The following is a 25,870-nucleotide window of genomic DNA, read 5'->3' as shown; positions in this document are numbered from 1 at the left end:
CTAATGTCCAACCTAAACCTCCCTTGCTGCAGTTTAAGCCCATTGCTTCTTGTTCTATCCTCAGAGGCCAAGAAGAACAATTTTTCTCCCTCCTTCTTGTGACACCCATTTAGATTCCTGAAAACCTCTATCATGTCCCCTCTCAATCTTCTCTTTTCCAAACTAAACAAGCCCAATTCTTTCAGTCTTCCTTCATCGGTCATATTCTCTAGACCTTTAAACATTCTTGTTGCTCTTTTCTGGACCTTCTCCAATTTCTCCACATCTTTCTTGAAATGTCGTGCCCAGAACCGGACACAATACTCCAATTGAGGCCAAATCAGCACAGAGTAGAGAAGAATGACTTCTTGTGTCTTGCTCACAACACTCCTCTTAATGGAGCCCAGAATCAGGTTTGCTTTTTTTGCAACACTGTCACACTTTTGACTCGTATTTAGCCTGTGGTCCACTATGATCCTTAGATCTGCAGTACTCCTTCCTAGAAAGTCACCCCCATTCTGTATGTATGAAACCAAATGTGCAGTACTTTGCATTTGACTTTATTTAACTTCATCCTATTTACTTCAGATCATTTCTCCAGTTTGTCCAGATCATTTTGAATTATGACTCTATCCTCCAAAGCACTTGCAACCCCTCCCAGCTTGGTATGATCTACAAACTGAATAAGTGTACTCTCTCTGCCAATATCTAAATCACTGATGAAGACACTGAAAAGAACCAGTTCCAAAACTGACCCCTGCAGAACCCCCACTTGTTATGCGGTTCCAGCATGAGTGTGAACCTTAATTACCACTCTCTGAGAACAGTAATCCAGACAGTTATACACCCATCTTACAGTAGCCCCGTCTAGGTTGTATTTCTCTGATTTTTGATAAGAAGGTCATCTGAGATCATGTCAAATGCCTTACTAAAGTCTAAGTATACCATATCTACTGCTTCTCCCTTATCCAAAGGACTTGTTTTCCTATCAAAGAAAGCTATCAGATTGGTTTGACATTATTGGTTCTTTACAAATCCATGCTGGCTGTTATGTATCACCTGATTTTCCGGATGTTTGCAGATGAATTCCTTATTTATTTGCTCAACTATCTTCCCTGGCGCAGAAGTTAAACTGATTGGTCTGCAGTTTCTTGGGTTGATCTTATTTCTCTTTTTGTCGATGGGCACTATATTTGTCCTTTTCCAGTATTCACAGAATCATAACATCACAGAACACTAGAACCGGAAGGGACCTTGAGAGGTCATCGAGTCCAGTTCCCTACCCTTGCGGCAGGACCCAGTATCATCTAGACCATCCCTGATAGCTGTCTTTCTCAGCTGCTCTTAAATATCTCCAGAGATGGAGATTCCAAATAGAGTCTTCTCGACTTACACGATTTTTGCAAGGCAATATCTAAAGACTCAGATACCTCCTCTATCAGCTACTTGAGTATTTTAAGGATTCATTTCATCAGGCCCTGGTGACAAAGACATCTGATTTCACTCAGCAATTTTGAATTTGTTTTTTTTTTATTTCAACTTCTAAACCTACTCCATTTCTATTAGCATTAAGGCAGACTGTCACCATCAATCTTCTTGACAAAAACCAAAACAAATAAATCATTAAGGACTTATGCCATTTCCAAGGTTCTTGTTTTCGTTTCGTTTCTTCCTCTTCACTGAATAATGGGATTACCCTGTCCTTGGTCTTTCACTTGCTTCTAATATATTTGTAGAATGTTGTCTTGTTACCCTTTATGTTTCTAGCTAGTTTGAGATTGTTTGTGCCTTTGCCTTTCTAATCTTGCTCCTGCATAATTGCATTGTTTGCTTATATTCATCCTTTGTAATTTGACCTAGTTTCTACTTTTTATACCATTCCTTTTTGATTTTTAGATCATGTAAGATCTCTTGGTTAAGCCAAGGCAGTCTCTTGCCATACTTCCTATCTTTCCTACAGAGTGAAATAGTTTGCTTTTGGGCTCTTAATAATGTCCCTTTGAAAAACGGCCAACTGTCTTCAGTTGTTTTTCCTCTTAGTCTTCCTTCCCATTGGATCTTAACTATTAGCTCTCTGAATATACTGAAATCAGCCTTCCTGAAATCCATTGTCTCTACTTTGCTGTTCTTCCTTCTACCATTCCTTCGAATTGTGAACTCATGATCACTTTCACCCAAGCTACCTTCTACTTCCAAATTTTCAACTAGTTCATATTTGTGAAAATGAAATCTACAACAGCTTCCCCCCCAGTAGCTTTATCAACCTTCTGAAATAAAAAATTGTCCCCAATGCAGTCTAAGAATTTATTGGATAATCTGTGCCCTGCTGTGTTAGTTTCCCAACTAGTGTCTGGATGGCTGAAGTTACCCATCACCACCAAATCCTGATTTTGTTAGTTGTTTAAAAAAGCCTCATCCAACTCTCTTGCTGGGATGGGTGGTGTATAGTCAACCCTTAGCATGACATTATCCTTGTTTTTTACCCCTTTTAATCTAGCCCAGAGATCCTCAACAAGTCTGTCTCCTATGTCCATCTCCACCTCAATCCAACTGTGTACATTTTTAGTATATAAAGCAACACCTCCTCCCTTTTCCCCCTGCCTATCCTTCATGACCAAGCTTTACCCTTCTATACCAATATTCCAATTGTGTGTATTACCCCACCAAGTCTCTGTGATACCAACGGTGTCATAGTTGTGTTTATTTATTAGCACTTCAAGTTCTTTCTCCATATTTCCCAGCCTTCTTGTATTGGTACACAAGCATCTAAGACACTGGCAGGCAGCATACCTCCAGAGATGTCATGTCATAGCATACAGATGGGTGCCTCTGTTCCCCTCAGAAGAGTCTCCAACCACCATTACCCTATGTTTCCTCCTCACAGTGGTAGCTGCATTTTCTGTCATGATGGTGATTGACTTGTGGGTGATGAATAGTAGAAAGTGATGGCACACATATCACACTGTCCTGAGGTCAAGAAGGTTGATGAAAAGTATCTGTTCATGGTGAGCTCATTTGCCCTGTACTGTGAGAGCTCTAAGATGATACCTTCCCTCCCATGAGAGAAGCATCAGATATAATTGTAACTGTGGAAGAGGTTGCTGGAAGGGTACTTCGTGCAACATGTTCTGCGTCTGTGACCACAAATGTAATGAGGTTAGAATATGCTGTAATATAGTGACAGTCTTGCGTAGAGAATCCCTGGAGTGAATACAATCAGCAGACAGAGTGAATATAATCCCCACTACATCACATCTCTCCCCCCTTCGAGAGCGAACTGAGCAGGATCATTTAGCCAGTGGCCTAGGGAAGTCCAGACCCCTGCTCCGGAATAAAATGTCGGCTATGACATTAGCACTCCCACCGCCTCCATGTCACACTTCTGTAGGAGCCAACTTCATCTCAGAAGATTGGCACTGGGCCCTTTCAGTTGTGGCACAGACCCTGGAACTGTCTGGCTTCTCCCAGCTAGGACAGGAACCAGCTCCATGGAGGAATCATTCCCTAACAGCTGGTCAATTAGCTGGGCTTTGCTGAACCCTCCAATCATCATCCCTCTCTCCTTGCACAGCTCAACAATGTCCCTCCAAATGAGATGGTTAATGGCCTTCTCCCCACTGTTCCCAAGGGCTGCAGACTTACAGGCCAGTTCATGTAGCGCCCCCTGATTTCCAGGAAGAATCTCGTCAGTGTGCTACCTCTTTGAGCGTCAAAACCTCCTGGGACCACTCCCCACATTCTGCAGGCAGAACCCGTCGGTGTGTGGGCGGGGGGGGGGGGGGGGGGGGGGGAGGGAGGGAGGGGAGAAGAGAGACACTCCTTCTCAAGGATCACACTCAGGTTAGACCATAGGCCCCTATGCTTCCTGGAACCGCTTCTCCAGGGCTTTCAGCATGCCTGGCTCTTGCAAGCCCCCCTTCTTTCTACTGCCCTCCAGTCACGTACTACTGAATGCTCTGTTCACAGGGTGCAGTCCATCCTAATGTTGCCACCACTGTCATGGAGTGTTGGGGAGTCACTGGACCCTGCACCCCCCCCCCCATCCAGATGTGACCCTTAGTCCATAAACAGAACAGAAAGTTTATGGGTTCTCAAGAGATACAGCGTATCACAGGAACCAGGAACATTCAGTACAATCCATCTTGGGGAGAAGGGGCTCTGGCCCTTATTCCCCTTTCCTATTCCAAACCCCCTCCTTACCTCCTAAGCCAGGCAAGAGCAACCAGTCTATTCCTGCAGGTCACCCTCACCTCCTCCTTTTGTCTAGCTTCCTGGGGCAAAGGTGTCCCCAGACTTAGTCTCACACGTAGGCTCAGGCTACAAGAGAGTCCCAGCTATTTGGTATGTGAGAAGCTAAACATACTTCCTCAGTGAGTCACGGCCAGACTACCCCTCCTCATCTAGATAGTGTTGCAGTGCCCAGGGAAACTGAGGCATGCACACAGAGTTACCACAGAACAGCACAGGATAGTAGAATCACATACAACATAGCAAAGCAAACAGACTGAATACTATCAGTAAATAGAGTGAATATAACCTCCACTACACATGGCAGGGGTCCCTGAAAAGGGACAAAGAGGGGGGAATTGAAATAAAGAGGCTAGTCCACCTTGATGATCTGTAAGGGTACGTCTACACTAGGTCATTAGTTCGAGCTAGGTAGGGTAATGAGGGCAAGCGGAGTTGCAAATGAAGGCAGGGATTTAAACATCCCGGGCTTCGTTTGCATGTTCCCGAGTGCTGCCATTTTAAAATTCCCCTTAGTCTAAACTCCGTGCCCGCGGCTACACGCAGCACGGAGTAGGTAGTTCGAATTAAAGATCCTAATTCAAACTACTGCTACTCTTCATTCCACGAGGAGTAATGGTAGTTTGAATTAGGATCTTTAATTCGAACTACCTATTCCATGCTGCGTGTAGCCACGGACATGGAGTTCGGACTAAGGGGGATTTAAAAATGGCGGCGCCCGGGAACATGCAAATGAAGCCCGGGATATTTAAATCCCGGGCTTCATTTGCAACTCCGCTTGCCCTCATTACCCTACCTAGCTCAAACTAACGAGCTAGTGTAGACGTAACCTAAGTTTCAGTGGTCTCATACCATTTCAGTCCACTGATGTAGGAAGAACCGTAACCGACAGGGGAACTGGAGGTTGGATGGTACTGTTGGTGTAACAGTAGGGATTTCTCTGGGCCCTCGACCAAACCTTCAAATTTGCTGTTTGGATGTAGAAGGTTGGCAAGTGGGAGACTGCTATTGGTATTGAGGTTTGTGCCTCTGTTGTCTAAAGTCGTACGTTGGCATCTGTACGGCTCTCTGGATCATGACTAGGTATTATACCATTGCCTTTTTTGGGGTGTTTGTACGTTCCAGGGATTCTAAGGTTGTTCGAGAATCCTTCGTGGACTGAAAGACTTCATCTGTGTTGACTGCAAACTGGTTGGTTCTGTTGAAGGGAAGGTCTTCAACTTTCTGTTGGAGCTCTCATGGGATAAGACGGTTACTTACCTCCTGTTATTCTTCGAGATGTGTTGCTTATGTCCATTCCACTAGGTGTGCGTGCACTATGTGCACGACTGCCAGAACTTTTTTACCCTTAGCAGTACACGTTGGGCTAGTCAGGGAGCCCCCTAGAGCGGTGCCGGTATAGCTGCGCATATGTACCCGTGCTGGGCCCAATCCCCCTCAGTTCCTTCTTGCTGGATATTCCAACGAAGGGGAGGTGGGCGGGACTGGAATGGACATAAGCAACACATCTCGAAGAACAACAGTTACGAGGTGAGTAACCATCTTTTCTTCTTCGAGTGCTTGCTTATGTCCATTCCACTAGGTGATTCCCAAGCAGATTTTACAAGACCCAAGCACTTTAGACAATCCTTGGGCAGATCCCCACGGGGCATAGGCTTAGAACAACGCTGGCATGGTTTGAAGCCTTGAGGCTCCGGCATACCTCTCCCCTCCCACCCCCCCGCAACTGGGAGAGCAATGAGTGTTTCTAACATCTTAACTATGCACAACAAAGAACTAACATTAACTAAGGAAGACAACTATTTACACTAGATAGCTAATCACTAAGGGCAATCTCGCAGAGCAAGACAAGCCTTCTGGTCCACTGTCACAGAAAGTAAGAAGGAACTGAGGGAGGTTGGGGCCAGCAGGGGTATAGATGCGCAGCTCTACTGGCACCACTTTAGGGGGCTCTCTGACTGGCCTAACGAGTATTGCTAAGGGTAAAAAAGTTCCAGCAGTCGTGCACGTGGCGTGCACACACCTAGTAGAATGGACATAAGAAAGAACTCGAAGAAGAATCCCGACACTTGCAGCCATGTACAGGCCACAGTGTCAGCTACACCCATCATCGATTGTAGGATGGTACAGGCAATCATGTGGCCCTCTTGGAATGTGCTGTACAGTTGGGGTTGTTTGTGCTCCAGTAGGAACTGCGAGAGCTCTTGGAGCTTTGAATAGTTGGGCCAACAATGCTGTGTAATTTTCTACTCTCAGTGTTAAATTGCCAACAAATAGGTCTTTCTGCCCAGGATGTCTAAGTGTTTATGGTCTTTGTCCTGGGGAGTGGACCTGAGGTTGGGATGTTTTGCCTTGTGCCGGACTGAGTCCATGACCAGAGAATTAAGAGGTGCGTGCAAGAATTAAAAAAATCCAACCCCTTTGCCAGGACGAAGTATTTCCTGTCAGCTCTTTTGTTGGTAGGTGCAACAGATGCAGGCATCTGCCAGATGGTATTGGCAGGATCTAGGATAGCCTCATCCATGGGGCATGTGACCCTAGAAGAGGAAGCAGGTTGGAGAATACAAAGGATTCTGTGCTGCTTTTCTTCAACCTCTTGAAGATCCAGTTCTTGTGCTGTGGCCACTCTCTTGAAAAGCTCCTGGCACTGTTTGATGTAAGCTGTTGGAGGTGGAATGGTGGGTATTGATGCTTTGTCTGGGGACAAAGACAAATTGTGTAGAGGAGATCTATCTTCCCCCCCCCTCTGAATGCGAGTCTTCCTCCCCAGACTGAGGATGCTCTGGTGAGTTCAGTGCCATGCCTGTCGGTGTAGGCTAAGAAGAGTATATTGGTATCTTGGCCAGTGCTGAAGGAGTGGTAAGATAGTTCCTGTAGGAGTACCATGGGACCCAATGGCTGGGGTATAGTGGAGGCAAATACAGCCAATGGTGCCCATACCAATTGCTGACCTAGACTCCCATGGAGGAAGCTTTGCGTGGGAGACGAGTGCTGAGATGAGAAGCAGCTGTGCTGGCCCGTGTCACACTTGCTGAGAGAGAGAGATGGGGCTGGAGAGCAAGGCGAGTGAACTGACTGCACCAAAGATGCCAGAGAATGCAGTGCCAAAGATCTGCAGCCTGTCAGAGCTGTGGAATGCCTAAGATGGTCTTTGTGTGGTGCCAAGCTAGTCTGCACCATCGTCAGTGCTGATGGTACGGAGGATGGAGTTGATGTCAGTGCCCTGGGAGGAGTCATGTAGGTGAGGGACCTTTATGGGTCTGTGTCTGGTGCTGCCTCTGATACTGTCTTTGGTGCTGACTTATGCAGTTTGGTCAGCACGTTGGGTGAGGAAGACGGTGACGTTGATTTATATCTGGGCTCTGAGTGGGTCCTTTTGTGCAGCATGGCTTGCTTCGCTGGTGCCATGCTGGAGGTGCTAGGCTTGTCACCTACACTCATTCTGGATAAGCTCAGCACCGGGGGCAGCGATTTAGCTGGGAAAACCCTGGGCTTCACTTTTGCCTGGTCAGAGGGGATAGAAGGACAAATTTTGTCCATACCTCTGGTCTTATCTATGTCTTTGGGTTTTGGTAGAGAGTCATCACATACAGGCTGCAGAGACTTCTCAGAGAAAGATCTTTAATCTATTGGCGTGGTCCCATCTTGCTGTGGCTGTGAGGTTCGAGCAGTGGGATCATTTCTGTGCCAAATGTCCCTCTCCTAAGCACCTGATGCAGGAGTGGCCATCAGATGCTGGCATGGTTTGCAAGAGGAGTCGCAACATTTGAAGCCTGGTGAATCAGACATGTTGAGGTAGAAAACAACAATAAAGAAGAAAAAACTAGGGCTTTTTTTTTTAAAGAGGAAAAAATATTTTTTTTCCAATGAAAAAGGAAGGCGAAAACTGAGGAAGTTTAACTTTTTTGTTTGTTTTTGCTGGTTAGGCTGAAGCAAGGACAACGGACTGGGATCTCCGTCTGCTGCTGAGGATGGGAGAGAAGGAAATGAGGTGCCACACTGCATGCGCGCCTAACAGACGCCATAGCATGATATGTTACTGTACATGTGCAGCATGGCAGGACACAGCTAGAAAAATCTCCGGTCACCAGCATGAGGACACACTAACACTAAGAGTGGAGCATGTTTTGATTCTGAATCAGTATGAGCACAGATTTTTTCTCCAACAACTTTTACACCCAGAATGGAGAAGTTCTTTAAATGCATTTAAATTGAATCAGTCACCTTTTGCAGTGATTTTCCTTGGATCAGCCACTCGTCTAGATCTGAGTAACCCTGCATTTTTGGTCTTTTTCGGTGAGCTGCCACACCAAGTACTTGGTGAATATTCTCAGTGTTGTGTAAAGACTAAAAGATAGGATCACAGACTGGTAGTGAGATTTCCTATTAAGAATCAGAGCTATTTGCAATTAGCCATATGAATGCATAAGTAACGGCAGTCACTGTGCAGACTGAGATCTTTGAACCGGTTTTAAAGATCTAATAAAACCATTACTGAAGACAGAGTCACCACTGTGAACTTGAGACAGACTGATTTGTTGAGAAAAAGGCCTGGAATAGGATACCAATCCTTTCCTTCTTCGGTAAGAAAAAATAATGGGAATAAACCCCCCCTTCTCCTGCACTCGGAGGACACTGCCTCTACTGCTCAAGCCACAGAAGGGAGTCCACTTCTTGTTGTAAGTGTATCTCCTGAAATGGAACAGAGAAAGAAGTATGGAAGGGACTGGAACTAAGAAGACTACCTCTTTGTTTACAATCTCCAGGACTCCCTGATCCAAGGTGATCCACATCCAGGCTTCTCAAATAAAAAAAAGTTACCAAAAAGCATCAGAGCAGAGAAAAAAAGCCTCCAGAGATTTTGCAAGCTCTTGAAGCTGATATCACACCTGCTGTGTAAGTGAACACACAGATGTGCAGCATCAGAAGAAGATACTGAAGATCATATGGAAAGGGAAACCATCTAAAGAAAATTTGTCATTTTGCTCATTTCCTTCTTAAGGCTTTAATGTACAGCAGACTCAATGAATCACCCTACAGTACTTTAGTGAACAGACACCCTCATCTGTTTTACAACTAAAAGTTCACTGCTCTAAAAGGAAAGGATCTCATTTGTGGTTTTAACTTCCTTGCAAAGTAAGAAAGATTTTCTCATTGCCACCTATTTGGTCATAAGTATATGCTACACTGCCAGATACATCCAAGCACAGACTGCAGAGAAGTACAGGATACCAACTCCCCCTCAGTCATGATGGCTTTTAGTTCCTCTCAGTGTTCCTATGGTAACTCATATACAATCTGAGACAATTTATCCCAGTTCAATTGTAATTATATTGGGAAAGCACAGCCTCATAATTAGCCACATGCATCTAGATGCTGAGAGATGAATACACCTTGTGCCTGAAGAGGCTGAATATCTTCAAATCCTTTGCTCTGGGATGTTCTGACTTTTTCCTGGACAGTGGTGACAACAAGAGATCCCGTTTCTGAGTGGGATGGAAAAAAAAGTATTTAGATTTTTTGGAAAGAACTTAGTGCCTTCTGTGTCTGCTTGCTTTAATCTGACCAGTATTGATTGTGATGGATACCGCACATCTTTCGCAGGCTTAAACAGTCTTTGATTTATTGGTGTGACAAACCTGCCATGAATGGAAAAATGCAAGATATTTAGAAGCTTGTGAGATTTCTTCTGCTGGTATATCCAGTGTGTCTGCCATAAAATTAGTTACTGAGGCAGGTATACAAGGATTTATTCCCTTATCAGGGGAAGATGAGATTGCTGAGAGGAGTAGCTATTCTTCCTCTTGCAGTCATTGCTCTTCAACACTTTCTTCCTCCTTTTCAAGGCTGCACTAATTGATCTGGTTGATCCATAATGACTCTTTGGAGAAGGAGATTTAACTCTAGAATGGCAGATTGTGCAGATTTGTGTGAATACAGCTGCATATCAGGACATTCAATAGGGTTCCTTATGAACTGCCGATAATTTCCTACTGCCCCTTCTAGAATCCTTGGTGATTCCCATTGTGCTACCTTAGGAAGGTAAAGAGGCACGTACTGGGTGACTCCTTCTTAGTCCCATATGGATAGAGTAAGGAGTAAACCTCCTCCAAGGAAACACTGTTTTAATCAGGAATGCCCCATCTCTGAGGGAATGAAATCAGTGCCAGAAGTATCTCTGTGACGGTGTGCCGGGCTCCGATGCAACGGAGGTCTCAGCCCCTCACACTCTCCAACCCCCCGCAGGGCCCGGGGGGGGGAGGGGCGGGGTGGAAGCTACGGAAAAGGAGCCCACCCGCACGGAGGGGGATTCCCCCTGCCAACCCCGAGCAGGATCGCAATGCGCGTGTACCGTCTGGGCTGGGGGAGCAGGCTGGGCAGAGACACCAGCTGACATCATCAGCCTGCGCCCCGGAGGTAAAGGGGCAGGGCTAGGGTTGGAGGGGGATTCAAAAAGCCGAGATGACAGCCTGGAAAAGGGGAGTGACAGGAGAAGGAGAGCAGGGGCGAAGCCGAGGACAGGGGCCCGGGAAGGAGCCCACGGCAACACGGGGGGGGGAGGGGGAGGGGGAGGAAGGGGGACCGGCAAGCTGCGGGCTGAATCTCAGCCCAGAGGAGAACGTCCTGGCAGGCACGCAGGACCCCGCGCTGGAACCTGAAGTGAGGTAGACCCCGGATTACGTCCGGCACCACCAAGGGGCCGGCAGGAGGGCTGCCCGAGCCGTCGGGTATCGGGGAGAGCACTCGGAGAGCAGGACGGCCTGAGACTTTGAACTAAAGAGTACGGGTGGAAGGGGGGGTGATTTTGGGGCAGGCGACCCCGATGATGATTGGGCTGTAAGCCTGAGGGGAAGCCCGAACCTTGACAATCTCCTTCGACTGCATACCAACCACCAGGGGCGGATATAGGGCAGGGCGAGTGGGGCGGCCACTCCAAGCCCCGCGCTTCAAGAAGCCCCGTGCATGTGCCATGGCGCCACCGCACATGCGCTGTGTCAAAGGGGGGGGCCCCGTGAAATCCTCATCTGCCCCTGCCAACAACTCAGAGGTGGGGCTAGATATCTCTCAAGACAAAAACAGCCATTCTACTGGACTCACAGTTAAATAACTCAGCACTGTATATGCACTCAGTTTGGAGAAGCAAATCTAAAATGTATTAAAGATCATTTATCAAAGATCATGTTCCAAAGGAATCAATATGGAAGCAGTGGGTACTGAATCTTCCAGGTACCAAAACACTCGCTACCAAGGTTGATGTTTAAGAATCTGTACTGAGCGAAACCCAGTCCAGAAGCTTTCGGATTCTTCCTTACTAGTTGTTAGTGTGATACCCGAGGGCACTTCCCCCCCCCCCCCCCCCCTCCTTTGGTCTTTGGATGGTTGAAACTAAGACAAGTGACCTGAGCCTTGTGTCATCTTTAGCATGGTCCTTTTTTCTGTCCAGAGATACAGCAGAGGTGAACGACTAGGGACTCTTAACTGACGTAGCCTTGAGCTCAGGGTAGAATCTCAGCTTGTTGGGATACTCACAAAGATGACCTGACTGGAGGACTGTGATAATGCAAACTTCTTCGGGCATGCTGCTATAAATATTTGAGAAGGAACAAATTTAGATGGCTTCTCTAATTCAAGTATCAGAGGGGTAGCTGTGTTAGTCTGGATCTGCAAAAGCAACAAGGAGTCCTGTGACACCTTATAGACTAAGAGATGTATTGGAGCATAAGCTTTCGTGGTCAAAGACCCACTTCGTCAGATGCATGCATTTGCCCATGAAAGCTTATGCTCCGATACATCTGTTAGTCTATAAGGTGCCACAGGACTCCTTGTCGCTTTCTCTAATTCAATGATTTTCAACTGGGGTCTGTGTACTCCTCGGGGCACTCAGAGGTCTTCCAGGGTAGGTACATCAACTTATATACCTACTACCTAGTTTTAAAACGGGCTACATAAAATGCACTAGCAAAGTCATTACACATTAAAATTTCATAGACAATTATTTGTTTATATTGCTCTTTACAATGAAATGTAAATACAATATTTATATTTCAATTGGTGCATTTTATAATTATATGGTAAAAATGAGAAGACAAGCAATTTTTCAGTAACAGTGTGTGGTGACACTTGAATTTTAGGTCTTGCTTTGTAAGTTTTTAAGTAAGGTGAAAGTTGAGAGTTCAAAGACAAATCAGACTCTTGAAAGGGGTACAATAGTCTGGAAAGATTGAGAGCCATTACTCTAATTTTCCTCAGTATGCTTAAGAACAGCAGCAATATATGGGATACTGCTTGGAAAAGTCTGTCTCTCTCCTAGGCAAGAGATCATGAAATAAAAATTAAAATAAAATAAATTAAAAAATAGTACCAAGAAAGCCAATCATTAAGTAGCACTAATACTTCCCACCATGGGCAGTTCTGAATTTTTCTTCTGTCCTATTGCTTACAACCACTAGAAAGATTTTAGTGTTCAGTGTACCAATCCCTAACTAGAAATGAATCTAGTGTGCATATACATTATTACACATGCAGCCAATGGCAAGGAACTACACATCAAGAGTAACACACACAGTGAGGAAAGTACTGCTGGAAAATTTAGGGCACCACAGGTGGGAAGAAGGAATTGAGAGATGCATAAACCCTTGTATGTGTGCATAAAAGAGCGGATGAAGACATCTGAAGCGCAGGCATGACCCCAACAGACAGCTGTCTAAAGGAATCAGATTTCATGTGCATGGGATGCACATGTACAGAGAGTGGAATCCACACGGATAATCATTTGAAGAACTACATAAGATGATTTAGTAGTGATACAAAGACCTAAGTAAGACTGAAGCAATTTACAGGCTTTCATGCAGTCTAGTTTTTTCCATTAAAGCCTGCAATAAAATTAATCAGTAACTGATTTCACAAACGTTAAGTGGCCTACAGTTTCTCATAAGTGTGTCTCAGCAACATTAATAGACTAAACCATATCTAAGCTTTATATAAACCTCACAGTAAGTTGCCACAAAAAAGTTACATCACATCACATGTGGGTGAACACTTTTACTAAGCACTCACTCTATCTCACCTATTAGTCCTTTATCCTTAAAGTATTGTATCCTCAAAAAGTCAACCTAGGAATTTTAATTGATAACTTTGCTAGGCACTAAAAACAAACTGAATAGAGAAACTAGATTTATGGCTTATTGCAACTATCTATGACCTTCTAATAATCCCTCACTTCACTTTTCATCTCCTTCATTTCTTCTCCATGATTGGGACCACTTTACCTTAAATGCTCACTTGAAATGTGTGTTAGGTATATATGCTAAAAAATCTGTTCCACCTTTTATTTGTTGCAACACTGAGTTTGTTTCTCACACCTGCAGAAGAATAATGTATGAGCTCGAAAACCTCTCTCTCTAAAGTTGGTCCAATAAAAGATATCCCCTCACTCAACTTGTCATCATAAAAGAAGGTATCTTTATATACCTCAAAGAAGAAATATGGGCACAATTTTCTCCCTTTGAAGTCACCTTTAGACAATGATGTCCCAAAAAAGTTCAATACGTTCTCACGCTGGTGCATCTTTCACTCCCACCACGACACTATTCATCATCAAGGACTAAGCCAAAACAAATAAAGGTGCTTTATAATTTTTACATGCTGAAAATTATCAAGAAAAAAAATTGCCAATGTTTATTCTCTAAAAAAAAAAAAACGTTTCCATTGTTACATCAATGGCTTATTTATCGTCATTAGCAAAATGCCAGATTTCTAAAATCTAAAAGCTATTTATATTATAGTTTAAGAGAAGTATTTAATGAGTGATCAGATTCTACTTTTCATTCAAACAACCCTGATCTTGTTACTAGTTGCAAAAAATGAACTCATAGTTCATCTATTTTTTCATCCTTGTGAAATTTTATAGATAAAACATATCTAAAAGTCAGAATTAAGACATAACTCTCAAGTACTATTAAATTCAGATATTTACAGATATTGAATATGGAAAAATTGTGCATACCTATCGTATCAGCTTTACTAAATCTTCGTATCACAACATTGTTCATGTTTCCATTTTCACACAGCTTTAATTCTGTTAGATATACTTCTACTTTGCAGTGCTTTACAAACATACCCTGTTCAACCACCTGAAAAAAACAAAAAACAAATCAGTCTTTGCTATGAAATCTAAATATATTTAGATACACATACTTACATGTACTTGTTTTTAGAAGCTTCTAGAGGAAACTAATAAAAATTCAGTGAACATAAGAGGTACAAATTACATTAAGCCCGTTATGAATGCCAAATATCAGAAATAAAATACCCGTAAGAACATTTCCAGAAAATATCCAGGACTTAAAAAGTTGGATTTTATGACAACTATATCTTTTCCTGTGAATTTTATATGTGCCTATGTTAATACTAAACATCATATATATTTACCTATCATATAAATGTGTATCTTTATAATCAACATACACATTAATAAATTTATAAATTTTTCAGTTTTTCTGTTTTGTCCGAATTAAAGTATTAAGAACCAATTTGCTAGTTCCATATATTAAATCATGACATACTGAAAAATTCTGATTTTGTACTACTAAAAAAGCTAAGAACTACAACAGTATATTAACAGTTCTGAATATTACATAACAAAGACTTTTTAAACAAATATTGTACATAAGTACTGCCAGTCAAGTCATTCATTTATGCTCTGGTAACAAAAATATTAGTTTTTAGCTTCATTCCCCCAAGATATTGCTAAATTTGTTCTTTACATGTTTGCTTTGCAATACCCACTACCAAACAAAAAAGCACCGAGGGAAACAGGAAAATTAATCAAAGTAAAACCCCCAAAAATATTCATGGTCACCTCTTAATATATTTCCTTTTGATCCTTCAGAGTGTAACTGCAGTACTTAGTCATGCATACGGTTCTGAAAATAGCCATCAGCCTGATATATGATACATCAGACAAATACGGTAAAAAAGAAGGCACCCAATAATTACTAGGCGGGATCTGCTGTACCAAACCTACTTAAGAGCAAGCACTATGGAAAAAATATGCATCAATGAACTATTCACTACCCAGTGTTTAACAATTAGCCTTGGGCAGTAGTGACTACCAGTTGGTGGAACTTTTAAACGACAATGCATCTTAACACAAGTTTAACCACTTATCTACATTGAGTTTTTAAGTCTATGTTAGGTGCTGCAGTGATGTAAATTGTGATTTGCTTTGATGCTGCTTATCAACAGATTAAGACAATAGTAAAGCTTGCGTATAGCATTGACAAAGCACTATTGTGTTATCCAAAAGAGCCCCACTAAACAAAATCAAGAAGCTAGTACATTGGTATAATAATTTAAATTTGGGTCCACAGCTTCAAAAAGTTTTACAGCAGCAAAGAACATGGCTTCAAAAGCACAGGGGATAAAAAAAGTTTACCATCAAATAGGGAAGCTGCTCTGACAGACATCAAAGAAAAAGCACCGTACACCACCTTTTGCAGAAAGATTAAAGAGGTAACAGAACAGAGAAATCAAAGAACAAATTGGGGGAGAAGGGTAAGGTGTGGGGAATGAAGAAGATAAAGAGAGAAAATGCATCTGGAATTGCTGCACAAAGATACATTTCATCTCATTCCATTAATGGGTCCACATACTTGAGTGAATCTTCGCAAAAATCTCTCTGGGCAACTTGAAGCTAACAATCTTGGAAGTGTGTACTAGTGCTAGTCTACTTCGATACTTTTTTTTATCCCTGATACTATGTTGGGCATTTCCTTCTAAGTACCCCCATAATAGTCCCTGGTGAAATGTGGGAGAAAATTAACAATGCAAAATTACAAAACTTTACCTAAGCAGGGAGGAAGGAAAGAAACTATCTGCTGAAATGTGCATGTTCAGACACTAATAATCACGGATAAATAATTATTTTTGAAAAATAACCACACTGATGTATTCTTACTCTTATAAGCTAAAGTTCCACAGATGTTTCTTTAAAAAATAAAAACAAAATAGATAAGGTAATTTTCATTTCTTGAACTCTGTCACCAAAGAGATGAATCCATGAAAGCATGAGCCTTCTTCTACAGATCCAGCTGGCATTTACCCATGAAATGCAGGTAGTTCCAAATGTGAGCTGCCAGCATTATTAACTGGTAATGTTTGTGTTCATTGCTCCTGAAGTCATGGTGAGGTTCTGCTGCAGCAAAAGTCTAAGGCTTTGCCATAGAAAATTATAATCAGAAACAAGACTGGAATAATAAGCAGTGATAATCAGAAATTTAAAGTATTTCATATTGGCCAACCTGGAAACAGCTGCAATAGCATACAGATATTAAAACACCTTCAATAACTGGTCTAGAAGAGGATATCTTAAAATATCTGTTCTGAAAATCCAATTGCAATCTTCAACTTAGAAGGGACCACCTTAGCTATCTTTTCTATAAAATGTGGGGAAAAAAATAATTCTCAATGAGTGTACAGAGCGTGGTTTGTGCCCAAAACTTTCTGCGCAGACTGTACCTAATGAATGAGCTCTCAAGCAGTTCCCAAATATGGCAGGAACCAGAGCCAGATTGTGTGCATCCTGACTCATGTGCTCAGAACTGCAGCTGTACCAAAGGCTTTACTTTTGGCAACAAATAATGCTTTGCTGCTAAAAACTGGGACACCATGAAAACCAATCTGCTGAATGGAAATGATTATGTGTTTATCACACATGAGGAACTATTATGTAATCTAATGGTGCCAACTTCATTAGGTCTGGAGCAGCTCTTCATTAACGTTGGATTCATACTTGATAATTCACAATTACAAAAAGTTGACCTGGTCTGATTTCTTTATATTACAATCCTGAAAAGTCCATCTTATCTAATAAAATTTAGAATTTTCAGCACTAGCTTACAAGATCATTTGCACTAATAATGAGATTCAATGGCCTCTAAAGTTTAAGTTTTTCTTGAAAAATAGTAAGATTAAGCTTAGTGAAAAAAAAATTAACCACCCTCCTTCAGCTTTGTTCAAATTTTTCATTTTTTAAAAATTGAGCCAAGTCCTAAAATCTAAGTATTAAAAAAAAAGCCAAGTAAGTGACTGTATTAACTAAAATAATATCAGGTTGACACATTCATTACGGACAAGACTTTATGAGTTCCCAATATGAAGAAGAACTCCAATTGATTTTATTCAGTCCACTACTGTCTGCAAGACTATATTTAGAATGATCTTAGTTTCACAAAGTTTAGTTTGTTTAGATAGTACCTTGCGTGCTATTGGCTCCTGACTTTCCATCAGTGTGTACCAGCTAACTAATTTATTCCAGCCTTCAGTTGGCAAAAGGATGTAGTCCAGTTCATCAATGAGATGCTCCTTGAGAGACTGAGAGTCACCATCTATGAGAGAGAGAGAGAGAGAGAGAGCACACTATTTCAAATCCACAGTTATGAACATGTTTATCAGCACTGGCGTTTTTGATGTAGCACTGAAACAATAGTGAAAAATACCAATCAAAATGTAATAATGAACTGCTTATTAGAAATATACCATTTTCTTAGTGTGTGAAATTCAACAACTAAATAATGCTAGCATTGTGACTGAATTAAAGCAGCAAGCTGCAATTTATAAATATTGGGGTGGGATGGGCACTATTTTAGTAATGAAGTCTCCAATATAAGGATGATTGGACTGCTGCTTATTTCTATTCACAGAAGTGGAAATAAAATCCATTAACTTCTGGGCATGCAGTTTACAGCCATCAAGATGGCACCCATGCTACCCAGCACTTTGAAATACAGTAATGTATTTCACTGTAAAAATGAATGGTTCACAACACATGATGCAGTCCTAGAAAAAGAGAAGTTACTTACCTTACACAGTAAGTAATGTTCTTTGTGACGTGTAGTCCCTGTCTGCACTCTATTGTGGTGAGCATGTGCCCAAGCCTGATTTTTTTTCCTAGCAGTATCCATTGGCCTGTGCTTAATCCCTTCTAATCCTCATGCTCCTAACTGGAATAGCTTGGACTGGTAGACTCTCAAGTTCCTTTTCTACCATGTATCATATCTAAAGAGCTGAAGCAGAGGGGAAGAAGAGCAGGTAGTGGACTACAGAAAGGAACCACCCATCTTGAAAAATTCACGTGACTGTACAAAGCAGATAACTTTGTCCTTCTTCAAGTGTTGGTGCCTATATGTATTCCACGGTGGCTCACTGTCGATCAAGGAGGAAGGTGAGAAGACCTTTGTCATTTCGCTATACAGAGAACTACAGGAACTTCGTGAAGCGAGACTACAGAGGTGGCCTGGGTTCTAGCAGAATGAACTCTCTCACCTTGTGACTGAGAATTGAGTCAGCTCATACACAACACAATGCATCCTGAGTCTACACGGAAAGTTTTTAGGAGAAGACTACTTTTCCTTTCATTTGTTCTGTGAATGACATTAACAGTCTAGGCAATGGCAGAATGCCACAGCTCAATAGCGGGCCATGGAGCGAAGCATTTGGATTTTACTAGTGGCATCCGGTGTTGTAAACTAGGGTTGTTAGATATCATGCAACTGAATAATCATGTAACTGCATTAAATTTTAGTGGTTACATGACTATTCAATAGTCCTCAGTGGTGGGGCTGGCAGCCAAAGCAGTCCAGCTCCACTCCCAGGGAGCCCCCTGCCACCGTCCACTGCTGCCTCTCTATCAGAAGCAGTAGCGCAGGGTGGCAGGCGGAAGCTGGTCTGCAAGGTTTAAAAACCAGCTCCCCTCATGGACTGGCTGCCTGCCACCCTGCACTGCTGCCCCTAATAGTGGGGCCCCACTAACTTCAGTGGCAGAACAGTCCAGTGGCAAAAATCCAGCGAGGGGCCGCCTACTACTTCAGCGGTTGTATTTCCCCGTGGCAATAGTTTATGTCTCTCTTGGTGGCGTCATAACCTAATAAGCAAAACTATGTGACTGTCTCTCTTGGCAGCAATATCGCCTAGAGGCAAGAGTCTATGGGGCTACTTGTCCTGGTGGTGGTATCACCAGGTAGCAAATGCAGGAAAGGGAGAGAAACTCTGGCTCACTCTACTTCAACAGGCTTCAACTCAAGGCCCCTCAAAAAACCATTAATACTGTTGCAAAAATCAGGTCTCCATGTACCCATGTATATCCCAGGTCACTTCCTACACTTGGTCCCAGGTCTGGTAGCTCCTCTGTTGGCACCAGTTTGTCCTACTCTTTGGACGCTGCAGTCAATTAGGATCCCGTGGCACAGTCAGGGTACTCAAGAGTTGGTGATTCAGAAGCTGTTCCTTATCAGGAGCCTGCAGCACACTTCCATTCGCCTCCATAGCCGGTCTAGATTGAACTGAACTGCTCCCTTTTATATGCTCCCAAGGTTGTGGGACCATGCCCAAGAAGAGCATAGGGACATGAATTGTGAGCACACAGCAATTTTTTTACTCCTGTGTTGCCAATGAAGAGCTAGTACACCCCAATCACATTACTATAAAATTACTGATTTCAATAAAAAATTGTCTGCTCTCACTCCTTTAAAAAAAAAAAAAATCATCTCCCAAAATAAAAAAACATCACCAATCCCTTAAATAAGTTTTACTTTGATGCACAATGGAAAGGAAACTTTCGATTATGAATTTTGGCTTGGGCTCATCGGTTAATGTGCACAGATGCATGCAGCTCTCTTCCCCCGTGCTGCTGCCTCTCTGTCACCTGCACATACACATGCTGTAGAACTACTAGCAGGGATGGCGAATACTGTATCAGAGAGAGCCACACGGAGGGGAGCGGGGAGGGGGGGAGGGGGAGGAGTGGCGGGAGCTGGAGCTAGTGCACAGGGAGCTGGTTTTTAAGCCAGCTTCCCATACATACCTGCTTCTATGGACCCAACTTCCTTCATACTGCTAACTCTGTATCAGAGGCATCAGCAGCTGTGATGGGGGGGGGGGGGGGGTAGAGCAGGCAGGAGCCACTGCTTGTAGGAAGCCGGCTTAAAAGCTAGCTCCCTGTGCACTAGCTCCTGCCCCCTCCCCCCCATGTGGCTCTCTCTGATACAGCTGGCTTCTCATACACACCAGCTCCTGGGGAGCCGTCCCTGCCCCGCGTGTAACCGCTGAATTTTTCAGTGGTTATATGTTTATTTGAATAAACACATTTTAACATCCCAAATTCTGAGTGCAAGTTTTAATCATGTTTCACTTCCTGATAGACAGCAGTATCTGTGAGGATGCCTTGTGATGCAGATTGGAAAACAGCCAGAAGGATTTCAGCTGAAAATGAATCCCTCTCTGAGGCTCCAACAAACTTCTTTCCCCAAAAGCATTCAGTCTCTGTAGCTCGTTGTGGTAAGGGAACAATCAGTGCAGAGAATTGGGCAATTAGAAAAATTAGGAAAAATGGAAATTGGGTCCTCTCCACTGTTTCCTGATGAGCGGCCATGAAAAAGGTAAATGAAAAAATGAGGAGTACAGGATCTTTCGAAAAAGGGTTTTATTTTCAAACGATCCTCGTCTAAAGAGCCCCTTTTTGAAAAAAAAACCATGGCTACCATTATGCAAATGAAGCATGGGAAATTTAAATCACAGCTTCATTTGCAATTTCGAAGCGTCTAATTTACATCCCTTTTTCAAAAAAGGGATGTAGTTTAGACACAGCCTTGAAGTGGAAGAGAGCAATAAGGTATGCCTGCCGCTCCAATTACAAAGGCAATGGAGATGCATAAAACTTCCTCCTACAGATCTTTCCTCATCCTAAAAGCAGCAATCCTCTCTATACCTGCTAGTAGATTTATAGCATGTGCACATGCAGGTGACAGAATATGAGAGAAGTGTTGCATTCAGTGCAAAGTCAAGGGAGAGTGCTCCTTGCTATCATCACTGCCAGCTCTGAGAAGGTCAAAGGTACAAGCAAAGTAGCATGCAACCTTTGCAACACTATGGGCTACATGGCCACTCATCAGGAAACAGTGGAAAGGACCTAATTTCCATACACCTTTCCTTTCATAAGATTTCAGGCAGTGAAACTTTCTGGTAACAGAATTAATTGGCTGTGTCAAGGCCATATAAACCTAGACTATCCCTGACCAGATGTTTGTCCATTTTGTTCTTAAAAAACTCTCTAGTGATAGGAAATCCACAACCTCCTTTAGAAACTTACATTCTAGGGTATAATAACCCTAATATGCAATTAAAATCTCCCTCGCTGCAGATTAAACCCATTACTTCTCATCTTGCCATCAATGAACAAGGAGAACTGACCACTATCCTCTTTGGAAAAGTCTTCAACATAATAAAAGCCTTCCCAGGACACCCTCAGTCTCCTTTTCTCAAGACTAAAGAAGCCCAGTTTTTAACCTGTTCTCATAGGTCAGGATTCTAAACCTTTTATCATTTTTGTTTCTCATCTCAGACTCTTCTACAATTTATTCATATCTTTCTTAAAATGTGGCACCCAGAAGTGGAGAAACTACTTCAGAAGAAGCCTCATTAGTGCTGAGTAGGCCAGACTATTACCTCCTATGTCTTATATACAACATCACTGTTAAAACACTCCAGAATAATATTAGCCTCTTGTACCTTCATCGACACACCACTGACTCATTCAATTTGCAATCAACTGTACTTTTCAGCAGAACTACTACCTAATCATGGAGTAGTTGTGCATTTGATTTTTCCTTCCTAAAGAAAGTACTTTTGTACTTATTTTAATTGACTTTTATTCAGTTGATCTCAAATCAAATCTCCAATTTGTCAAGGTTGTTCAGAATTCTAATCCTGACCTCACAAAGTGCTTGCAACAACTCCTAGCTTCAGTCATGTGTACTCTATATGCAGGGCTCTACAAATAATGCAATCTACTCACCACAGGTGAGTAGATTGCAACCCAGAAGAGCCGGGTTCGGGCGATCTGCGCATGTGCAGAACGATCTGCACATGTGCAGATCGCCCGACAGCGTGGCTGGCGAGTGGGGCTCACCATGGTTCGGCGAGCCCTGTCTATATGCATATTCTTCGCTCCATTATCCAAGCCATTAATGAAAATACTATACTGGACTAAGGATGTTAAATTGTGAGTAACTGACTAATCGAATAGTCGATGTATTTTGCATCGACTACTTGATTAGTCGATATGGTACCTCCACGTTTGAAGTGCAGCAACAGCCCTAAGGCTGTTGCTACACTTCAAAGGCAAATGTGCTCTGTGCAACCCGGGGTCAGCTGCAGACTCCCCCGCTGACCCCGGGCTTCATGTGGTGCTGCCTCTTTGAAAAGCTCCTCACAGCATTTCAAAGTGGCAGCATCACATGGAGTCTAGAGTCAGTGGGGGAGTCCTCAGCTGATCCTGGGTTGCACGTGGCATTGACACTTTGAAATGCCACGTGCAGCCTAGGGAACCCCCCAGCTGGCCCTGGGCTGCACGCAGCGTTTCAAAGTGGCAGTGCCACATGGTGCCCAGGTCTGGCCCAGGGTTCCACGAGGCACTGTCGCATTGAAGTACTCCCTCCTCTCCCCCCTTTTCTGCCTCTTTCAGATAGAGGAAGCAAGGGGGGAGGGGAAGCAATTAGTCGACTACCCTGTCGACTATCCGATAAGCATTTGCTTATCAGATAGCCAGTCGACTAGTTCTTCACATCCCTACACTGGACCTCAAATTGATCCCTCTCTGGGAACACCTCCCAATCTGACAGCTAATTAAGCTATATCACATCTATTGCTTTCCCTATCCAACAGGCCAGCAACCCTGTCAAAGAAAGCAATTAAGTTGGTTTGTCATAATTTACTTTTGACAAATCCATGTTGGCTATGCCTTATAATTAAGGATACAATTTTGACTCAGATTCTGAGACTTTTACAGATCTCTGACCTCTGGACCTAGCTGTTGCACTCCTCTAACCTCCTGTGCAAAGGCTTGGCTTGGGCAGTCAGCCCCCTCTCATCCATGCAGCAGTGAGGCAACCGCTGTCAGGCTTCAGTGGTGGATCTTGTGCTGTTAGTCTTGTGCTGTGGAGTACTGGTTTCCATGATTTATTGTTTATTTCTCCCTTCATGATAGTGAATTTCAATAAAAATCCCTGTGCCAAAATCTTAACCTTACTTATAGCTCTAGTATCCATTAGGTGCTTCCCATGACAACAGAGTACAGACACCCCAATGAGAGAACAGGACATGTGAACTTCAAATGACAAACAACTGCATGAATTGATTATACAATACCACAGTTTATAAAAGTGTATCAAATAATGTCTTTTATGAAAGTTTGTGACATATTGATGATTAAGACCCACTGTGAAATGTGTGCATTAACATCTTATACGGAATTATCAATCTCCACTGATATTATGCTTTAAAGTCTGTGATTAAACACAGTTTTTCTCCCACACAGGCAAGAAGTTAACCATATTTGTCTACAATGTAAATTAAGCATTATGGAGACCTATATTCATATCAAACAGCAGTGGGTGGGAAGTCAATAGGAATGGAAGAATAGAAGGCAGCCTTCCTGCCTCTGGTAATAGGGTAAAGATGGACATCAAAGTCACTTTCTGTTTCTATCACTTGAGGTACTGAAGGAGCTCTTGAAATCACAGAATGTTGGATCCTTCATCTAAGAAGGCTGAAGTCTCTGAACAAAATATAGGTGAGAAATCCACTTAGGCAAAGATTATAACTTACTAAAATTAAAGCATATTCATGCTGAGAAGCATATTTCCATTTTTTCTCCTAGCCACTTCTATCTTTATTCTTTATATTTGGTATCATTTACATCTATGACCTTTTGTTTAATAAACTTTTTTTTACTTTTAGTATACATCTATTCAGTGTGAAGATTGAAATAAAAATTTTGTCAATGCCAGGCAAACTAATGAGATGATGTTTACCATCTCTTTGAAAAACAAACTTAACTTCTGTGAGTGTTCCAGAAGAGGCTGGACACAACAGGGCAGATAGTTTTGGAGAATTTAGGGACTGAGGAGGATGTTGGTATCACCATGCAAAAATAAATGGCTAACTGTTGGCGTCAAAGCCATTGATATCTTCAGAATAGCTCTGAAGACACCCAGAGCCGCAGGACATGCAGTGATAAGCCCCAACTGGTCTGGGTTGAACCCCAAAAGCATCACATTTAAGAACTGTACAATAAGTTGTTCCAATAACTTTCTGTGTATTGAATTTATGCTGATCAATCTAGTTCCCTGGGTCTCTACTGTTCCCCCTTTTAAAGGCATATACTATGTTTGCCCTTCATCAGTCCTCTGGAACTTTGTCCATCTTCCATGAGTTCTTGAAGACAATTGCTAATGGTTCCAGGATTGTTTCTACTAATTCCTTAGAATCACTAAGATGAATTTCATCATATACCTATTCAACATTTTTAAACTGTTCTTTTGGCTTGCATTCCCTCAATCATCAGCTTACTGTGAAATGTCCAAGGAGATTAGAGAGGCTGCAAATACAGAAAACATGATAATAGCTGAGGATTTCAACTATCCTTCCGTGTATATCACCTCAGGAAGGGATAAAAAAGAAAACTTCTAGTTACCACAAATGACTATTGCTTGGAGCACCTTGTCCTGGAACCCATAGGGGGAGAGGCAATTCTTGATCCAGTCCCAAGTGAAGCACAGGATCTGGTATATAAAGCGTATGTAGCTGATCTGCTTGGTAATGGGGAAGGGCTAAATAAATGTCTCATGGTAGCATTTAACTTGAAAAGGGAGAGCTAAACAACAAGGAGGCTACTCAAGATAAATTAGAAGAAACAATCAAAGAGCTCAAATCTGCAAACTGCACACAGACACTTTTAAAAATTCCATAACAGGGGCACAAACTAAATGCATATCTCAAATAAAAATATCCAAGCAGTAAGAGAAACAAACAAAAATGCAACCAAGTAAAAGAGGCAGTTGGTGGCAAAAAGACACACTTTAAATACAGGAAGTCAAATCCTAGTATGAAAAATAGAAAGGAGCAAAACACTAGCAAGTCAAATATAATAAGGCAGGACAAGAAAGAATTAGCAGAGTAACCAATGAAAGACAAAAACTAACAGCAAAAATTCTTTTAACTATATTAGAAGCAGGAAGCCTGCCAAACAATCAGTGGTGCCACACTGGAAGATTGATGAGCTAAAGGAGCACTCAAAGAAAACAAAGATGTTGCAGCAAAACTAAATGAATTATTTACATTGGTGTTGAAAGCAGAGAAACAGGAGGGAGATCCCCACACTCCAGCAATTCTTTTTAGGTGACAAACCTGAGGCACTGTCCCAGAGTGAAGAGTCAGTATAGAAAGTTTTGGAACAGGTTGATAAATTTACACAGTCATAGAACCAAACAATGCATCTTGTTCATGGACTCCAGAGGTTACTGCGATAAGGTGTTAGGGCTTGTTTACATGACGAAGATGCACCTGTTAACTAAGGGAACTGTTACTCTGCACAATTCTTTTGACAAGTAAGTACACATGTAGCCCCCTCAGAACATAAATAACAATGTAACATTAAGACATGGCCTAAGTAGGTAAAGATACAGTGAAAGGCACAGGCATGTATGCTCTCTATTCACCCAATCTGGAAAAGATGGTCAGCAGGAAAAGATTCTGGCAAGGAGGCTGCAATGGAGAAAAGCATGAGCAGTTCTCTATTGCAAAGTAT

The 25,870-nt window shown here is 42.5% G+C and overlaps 1 protein-coding gene across 5 annotated transcripts in view; it reads right to left on the bottom strand.

The window, feature by feature from the left end:
* Positions 1-25,870, bottom strand: part of USP15 (ubiquitin specific peptidase 15) — a 139,140-nt gene that overhangs the window by 82,052 nt on the left and 31,218 nt on the right. For 3 of the 5 annotated variants that reach the window (XM_075930764.2, XM_075930758.2, XM_075930768.2), the window contains exons 3-4: positions 17,485-17,615; positions 14,234-14,360 (exon numbers count right to left, since the gene is read on the bottom strand). In XM_075930764.2, the coding sequence (XP_075786879.1) occupies positions 14,234-14,360; positions 17,485-17,615 (258 nt within the window). Of the gene's footprint in view, positions 1-13,698; positions 13,816-14,233; positions 14,361-15,088; positions 15,168-17,484; positions 17,616-25,870 lie in introns of those variants that run through there. The other 2 variants (XM_075930775.2, XM_075930783.2) reach the window with 2 other exon arrangements.

The sequence above is a fragment of the Pelodiscus sinensis genome, chromosome 1, assembly GCF_052426305.1.
Source record: "Pelodiscus sinensis isolate ZL-2025 chromosome 1, ASM5242630v1, whole genome shotgun sequence".
NCBI classification, from domain to species: domain Eukaryota; kingdom Metazoa; phylum Chordata; order Testudines; family Trionychidae; genus Pelodiscus; species Pelodiscus sinensis.
Note: the sequence above shows the minus strand (reverse complement) of the source record. Positions and strands in the feature narration are given on the sequence as shown.